Raw genomic sequence first — 7,404 nt, 5'->3', positions numbered from 1 at the left:
CTGCACGGCCTTTGAGAATCAGCCAGAGCCCAAAGGGAAGGAAATGCTCTGACTGATGCCGGAGGGGCACTGGGACTGGGCATTTGCCAGTGAAGGTGCTGGAGTGATTTCCGGGGGAACTCCTGCCTCCCCCAGGACTGTAGGGGGGTCTCCATCTGTCCCACACAAGGGCTGGGAGTTTAGAACCGACCCACAGACACGGGAGCCCCCACCACAGCTGCCTGTGACCCACGGGAATGAAGAGAAAGAAAGTGACTCACGGGTGGTTGAATACTGAGCCATTGGGCCACTTCCAGGGCTGGCCCGGTTCCCGCCTGAGGCTGATCCAGGGATCAAGGTAGCCCTTGTGTCGCATCAAGAAATCCTGTTAAAGAATGTAAAGGGGAAACAGACACTATGAACCGACCCTCTGGGACTCATCCTTCCCTCCCTCCCCAGAGTCACAGGGCCTGATTCTCCCTGATGCTAAGGCAGGGCAGTGTGACAGGGCCTCAGCATCACAGAGAACTCAGACCCTAGATCCGAAAGGGACCATCAGATGACCCAGCCTGACCTCCTGCACAACAAGGACCAGAGGAGTGACCCAGCGACTCCTGCATCCAGCCCCTAACTTCTGACACACTCTAGCTCAGCCAGTCAGAAACTCACCCACACGTGATGTAAAGACTGCACGTGACGCAGAATCCACGACCTCCCTCTGGAAGCTGCTCCCAGGGGTAATTAACCACTGACAAACAGTCGTGCCTTACTTCCAGGTTGAATTTATCTAATTTCAACACCTCTGGGTCTTCCTCTTCCTTTACCCGCTAGACTATTCTAGTGCCCGATATTCTCCCCCTGTATAGATAAGGCCAACCCTGAGCCCTTTCAAAGAGCCTGCCCATATTCCCTCAGTTCCTCATCTGTAAAATGGGGATAATAATCTCCTCTGTCTGTTGTGAATATTTAGAGTGTAGCTCACCACCATAGGGACTATCTCTCCCTGTCTGTCTGTGCAGCGCCCGGCACAACGGGGCCCTGATCTCAGCGGGGGCAGGGCCCGTCTCTCCCTGTGTGTCTGGGCAGCGCCCGGCACAACAGGGCCCTGATCTGAGTTGAGTCTCACTGCTACAGAGCAAATAAGTATAATTTTTATTTTGCATTCAGAAATGGCTTCACCCTGTTTTGGACGTTAGCAGCTGCCTCATTCAAAGGGGTTTTACTCTTTTTCCTCCTGGGCTGAGACAACTTTAATTTGTACTGAAAATCATTTTTTTATTTCATCACCTTTTCCTGACGGGTGTCTAGCCAAGCCAAGGAGGCACCGTGGGAAGAGCAGAAAAGTTGGCTCGAGGTCCAGTTTGCTTCATCCTCAGAGAAAAGGTAACATTTTCCTTGGTACCCGATCCACTCTTCAGGGCAGCAGGTGGCAGGGCTGTCGGGAGGAGTCACACTGGCCTTTGACGCTGAAAAGTAAAAAGCGGTAAGAGCATCTTTCTCCCACCCCACCTCTGTATCCGCTGGGAATCAGAGGGCAAGAACCCTTCAGACACAGGCTCCAGAACGTCTGCTGGCTGCTGCGAGGGACTAAAAGCATCAGCAATAAAACAGGGTGAGATTTATGGAGAGAAACAAGCCCCAAATCAAAGTCAAGCTCCCACTCTGAAATCAGGTCGTGTGACAGAACCCCCTGGACTGTACAGCGAAAATGCCCATCTACCAGATTTATTCACACGACCTGTCCCGGTATGGAGTGTCAAGTGTTTATGGGAGCACCACATGGAGAAGCGTTTCCACTTTTGCAGGCAAGTCTTATGGGTGGAGTCTTTTCTACTATGCAGCAGGACATACCGGACTGGCTCAGAACAGGCTAGTTCGTGGTTCTGGAAGCATGAAGGAACCAAGCTGTCAGGTGGAGTTTCTGGAGCTGCGGGTGAAGAAGCCGGCCGTTGTCCTGAGAAAGCAGATCTGGTCTGTTGGGGAGAGTCCGTGGAGAACGGATGGACATGCAGAGCAGGTAAGGATGCCATGTCTGTCTCGGCCAAGCCGGGGCAATAAGTATGACCCAGGCCTTGTCTCTGATCTTGCACAGGACCCCGTGTATCAGAGGGATCGGTGGAAAGGTGAACATGAGAGAGTTGTTCCACAGGATGAGGAGCACGTCTCCTAGGGATGCAGTCCCAAGTCCCGCTCTGGAGTAAAATAGGTGGCATTTGCCACAACCCAGAATTGCAAAGAGGTCTATCGATGAGGTGCCCCGGTGGGAGAAGAGCTGTTGTAGTATCATGGGATGTAATTCCCATTCATATTCTTTGGAGAAGTGTCAGCTGAGAGTGTCGGCGGTAGTGTTGTGACATCTGGGTAGGTATGAAGCGGTAATTTCTATGTGGTGTTGTATGCACCAATTCCATAACCGGATGGCCTCCATGCATAAGGAGTGTAATTGTGCTCCCCCGTTGTTGATGTAGAACATACATGCTGTATTGTCCGTTAGGACCCGGATAGATTTGTTCTTTATGATGGGGAGAAAGTGAAGGCAGGCTTGTCTTACTGCTCTGAGCTCTAGGAGATTTATGTGCAGACGCGTCTCAGGCACGGACCAGCAGCCTTGTGCCGTGTGTCCCCCCAGATGTGCTCCCCAACTGATCAGGGAAGTGTCCGTGGTGAGCATGAGCATCGGGGAGCGTTGCTGGAAGGGAACGCCTATGCAGAGGTTCTCTGGTCGTGTCCACCATTGTAGGGAAGCTAGAACATTTGCTGGAGGAGTTAGCGTCATGCAGAAGCTGTGTCTGCTGGGTTTGTTGTTGGAGTTGAGCCAGCCCTGACGACATCTCATGTGCAGCCTGGCGTACTTGACCACGAAGGTGGTGGCTGCCATGTGGCCAAGGAGCTGTAGGCAAATTCTTGCCTGTATCCCGGGACGAACAGAGAGCGTGTGTATGATAGCGAGGAATCTGCTGTGTGGGAGTGAGGCTCTAATAGTGCAACAACTATTTCTAATTCTATGTCTTTGTACTCGTTTCCTTCAGAGACCAGGGAAGAGGATCAGCACTGCCCCGAGTCCTGTCTTCAGCCGAGGACGGTAGAGAAGGAACTGAGGGGTGGGGGGTATGGGAACCGCACTCCCAGACAGACTCTAATGAGACCACGAGACAGCAGCTGAGCACGTGCGTCCTGACCAGGCATTGCTACCGAAGATTTCCAATCAACAGCGCCGGGACGCACCGTCACCTGGGAGTGGAGCACCCACAGGGACAGCGCTCGAAGAACCACCCCTGGGTTCTTTTGATCTGAACTGCTGCAGGGAAGGAAATGCAGAGGGGAAAGGAGCAGAAAAACAACAGGGAAGAGGAAGGGAAACAGAAAAGAGGATGGGAGAGGAAAAGCAACAAAGAGCAGGAACAGCAACAGGGTCCCAGAGAAAAGCAAAAAAAGAACAGGGGTCCTTGTGGCACCTTAGAGACTAACACATTTATTTGGGCAGAAGCTTTTGTGGCTCCAGCATCTGATGAAGTGGGTTTTAGCCCACGAAAGCTTCTGCCCAAATAAATGTGTTAGTCTCTAAGGTGCCACAAGGACCCCTGTTCTTTTTGCGGATACAGACTAACACGGCTCCTGCTCTGAAACCAGAGAAAAGCAAGTTCCCCCACTCAGTGCTGCTGAATGTGTCAGTAAGTGACTGACTTAGCGATACAGCATGAGAATAATCAAGCGCTTAGTTAGTACAAAAAGGCCAGATTCCACCTCGATCGCATTCAGACCTACCACGGACATCACTGGGAGACCAGTTACAGACCATAATTAAAAATGGCATTTGGCTCTCTTCTGCCAAAGAGTTTGACAGCCCTGCTTTGAGAGGCATGCAGTTTAGATAATCAATCGCTAGGTGTCACTGTTGCCTGGCTGTAAACATAAGATGCAAGAGGAGAACTTCAGAGGCGGGGCACAGACTGGTCAGACCAGTGGTCTCTATATTGCTCTGACTGTGCACGTTTAACCCTCGGAGGCTCTGTTCTGGCTGGAGTGGCAATAGAAGGAGCAGGAGGCCCCGCAGCGAGGCTGTGGCGTTGTAACTGCAGCTGATGTGTGTGAAGCCAGAGAGGAATGGAAAACGCAGAGCTGGGTTACACACTCACCCGACCAAGCAATCACCGCGGTAAGGAGAACTGCAAGTAGAAGAACTGAAGCTACGACAGCAGCTACGATCTTCCATGCACCACGTCTCCTGAGCTTGGAGTCAAACCAGTGACCTAAAAAAGAAAAACAAGCCACCAATACTCACTGGGCTGCTCTAGAGGTGAGGGTGGGTCACTGGGGATAGGAACATAGGAACTGCCAGATGGATCAGACTATCAGGTCCATCTCGCCTGGTGTCCTATCTCTGACCACGGCCGACACCAGCTGCTCCAGAGGAAAAAGCAAGACCCCGCGGTAGGAGATCTGAGACAACAATGTGCCCCCAGGGACAATTCCCTCCTGACCATTAGTTAGAAGCTGCCTTTAGCCCTGAAGCAGAAGAAGAGATGGACAAACCAGCTTTGTAAAGTTAAGACACCACCACCACCACGAAGCCTGACCCGTTTCTAGAAGTAACCCTGCTTTGAAATTGGGACAGTCTCCCCTCTCCCCTCGCAGAGGCAGGGCTCTGACCACTCCCCACCCATTTCGACCTTCTGTGGGCTCAGGGGTCTTTAACCCACTCAGGATTTTCATGAGTGCCATGGGCAGGCATGACCCTCCTCCCAGATCTTCAGGGGTGGAAGTTTGCAGAGCCTATAGGAGGACTGCACTGTATCTTAAATGTCGGCACATCTAGGCTGCCTATCCACACTCCCCCCGCTTACAACTAAGAGGTGAAGATGCGGAGCCAGCAGAGTAGGAGCAGTGCTGGGGGGGATGGACGGACACACACACACCTGCTGAAGCCTGGCCTAGAGTGTCAGCTGCTGGATCAGCTTTGGCACACACAGGGCTGGGCTGCTCCATGCAGGAGGGTCTTGGGCTCTCCCAGGGCGCTGGCCCGGCCAGAGGCAGCGGGGGAGGAAGGAGCCCACTGGCCAGGCTGCAGGTGTGCTAAGCACTCCCCGCAACGGCTGGATCGCTGCACAGCGCGGGGAGTGGGCGTGCCGCCCTGGGGGGATATGGACAAGTAGAGGGGCTCAAGGAGGGGGCAGCGAGGAGGGAAGCATGTAAAGGGCAAAAGAGGCAACGTGTGGGGTGGTCATGTGACCCCCAGCTTTTAAATTGCGCCCCCACCACACACTATCAACAGTTACGTGTCGCCTCTGGTCTCAACAGCTCCATTCACTAAGTGTCTGACTGCCCCATCGTTTCCCACAACACGGAAATTTAAAAATGGATTAAAATTTAAAAAATGCTTAAAAACAAACATCGATATCATCCGTCACAATCATAAAAAAAACAAAAATCAGATTCTGCCAAGGCTAATGTTACGCATGTGCGCGAGAGCTTTGCAGGACAGGGGCCTTAGTGCTGAAGATCCCAAGTTCAAGACCCACTGCTGACTTGTGTGGGGGAGCAATTACAATACAAAATAAAACTGAAATATACAGAAGAAAAGGGCTTACCTGGACCACGATGTCCCACCCGTTTCTTGTCAAGCAGATTTAAGGTACCACCCCCACTCATGAATGAAATGTCTGGAACAGGCTCAGACACTAAATATTCAGCATCTAAAACAAACATTTGTAAAACAAGTATTTAGCTATTTGTGCACAGATCAGCCTCCCTGACCCAGCTGTTAGTGAAGAGTGGGAGGTGATAGGCCCTGCCTAGGGGGAAGGAGGTACTGAACTAAACGGGTAATTGCGCTCTCCTTAGTCCTTATACCTCTGAAATGTCTTATTCGACATCAGTAAATATGGTGGCTCCTTTGGCCTGAGCGATGTACCAATATTCGTGGGGTTGGAATGATGTTTCCATTAGGAGGAGAAATCAATGATACAAGTCAGATGCACTATGGAGCAATCAGTGTGGCTTATCGGAGAGCGCCCTCGACCACCACCTAGGGTCAATTCTTGGAGCTGTTACCGGCCTAGGGTGACTAGATAGCAAGAGTGTAAAATTGGGATGGGGCGTGAAGGGTAATAGGGCTTGCTAAAAGCTGCGTGGTGTAGACAACACGGCTGTGTTGACACAGCCCTGTCGCTAAAAGTCAGCGCGTGTAAACGCTCTTTGTCGTCACTTTTGACGACAAAATACTTCCAGCCCCATGAGCGGCGTTAGCTTTGTTGGCAGGAGAGCGCTCTTGCCGACAAAGCTGCGTTCACACTGCCACTTACGTCTGCAAAACTTTTGTCTTTTGCGGAGGGGCTTTAAGTACCCGTGAAAGACATAAGTTTTGTCGACAACTTCGCAGTGTAGATGTACCCATAGGAAACAAAGCCCCCAATATTGGGACACTCCCAATAAAATTGGAACGTCTGATCACCCTATACTGGCTTGTCAGGTGACCTTGGACAAGTCACTTCAAAACTCTGTTCCTCAGTTTCCCCCATCTATAAAATCATATAATGATCGTGACCTCCTTTGTACAGCCCTGGATAAAAGCTGGAGATAATTAATCTTGTCTGTTTACAAAGAAGGCTGCCACAGTCCTGTCTCCCCAAACACTGTAGCAACAAACAGCAGCAGGCCTTCTCCTTGCTCAGAAATCCCCATGTCTGCCCCTCCAGCAAGCTCAGTGCCCAGAAAGCTCTGTCTCTCTGCTCCCTCTCAGGGTCACTCTCACTTCTCCAAGTTTCCTGCTTCCAGCACACCCAGGCTGCAACCGATATGCTTGCTAGTCCCTGTGTTTGCAAACAGGGAAGCCCTCAGCCCACACAGTTGAGCTGTGCAGGGCCAGGTGCCTAATCCCATGGACAATGCTACAATTATCTGCATCTCTCTTCACTTCATAAAGGGACTTGATTGCTCCTTTTGTTGAGCCTGAAGGAAGGTGCTTGGCTAATCCACCGTCTTAAACAAGGTCTGTGATGGTCTTTGGATCAAAGACTCACTTGATGGGAACCACTAGCAGCTTTCAGCATAACAATTTAGTACCAAAATACCCCAAAGATCATCCTTTACCTACGTCTCCCTCTGGCTCAACATTTATGAAGTCAGTTACATTATTCTGTCTCTCAGTAGGGACAGCTTCTTGCTTCTGACAGCTGTAGAGAAAAAACAATACATAGATACATTCCTGTTATTTCTTATTCTGTGACAGCTGGTTGAGAATTCAAATTTTGACAATAAAGTGTGCGTGTGGGGGGGGGAGGTCAGGGGAGAATTGATGAAATTTGTTGTTTTCCTCCCAATTTTTGATTAAATTTAGAGCTGGTCAAAATATTTTAAAGTCTTGATGAAAACTTTGCTTGGAATGTTGACAAAAAAAAGTCCCAGAGCAATCCCCTGCCACACACA

The 7,404-nt window shown here is 50.7% G+C and overlaps 1 protein-coding gene across 2 annotated transcripts in view; it reads right to left on the bottom strand.

Moving 5' to 3' along the window:
• LOC120392477 (E3 ubiquitin-protein ligase TRIM11-like) overlaps positions 1-7,404 on the bottom strand; it is a 58,989-nt gene that overhangs the window by 1,932 nt on the left and 49,653 nt on the right. For both annotated transcript variants that reach the window (XM_039517257.1, XM_039517256.1), the window contains 5 exons: positions 7,069-7,151; positions 5,568-5,672; positions 4,116-4,229; positions 1,267-1,445; positions 261-364 (listed from right to left, as the gene is read on the bottom strand). In XM_039517257.1, the coding sequence (XP_039373191.1) occupies positions 261-364; positions 1,267-1,445; positions 4,116-4,229; positions 5,568-5,672; positions 7,069-7,151 (585 nt within the window). The remainder of the gene's footprint in view (positions 1-260; positions 365-1,266; positions 1,446-4,115; positions 4,230-5,567; positions 5,673-7,068; positions 7,152-7,404) is intronic.

The sequence above is a fragment of the Mauremys reevesii genome, unplaced genomic scaffold (assembly GCF_016161935.1).
Source record: "Mauremys reevesii isolate NIE-2019 unplaced genomic scaffold, ASM1616193v1 Contig1, whole genome shotgun sequence".
Classification (NCBI taxonomy): Eukaryota; Metazoa; Chordata; order Testudines; family Geoemydidae; genus Mauremys; species Mauremys reevesii.
This window is presented reverse-complemented; position numbering and strand designations above follow the sequence as displayed.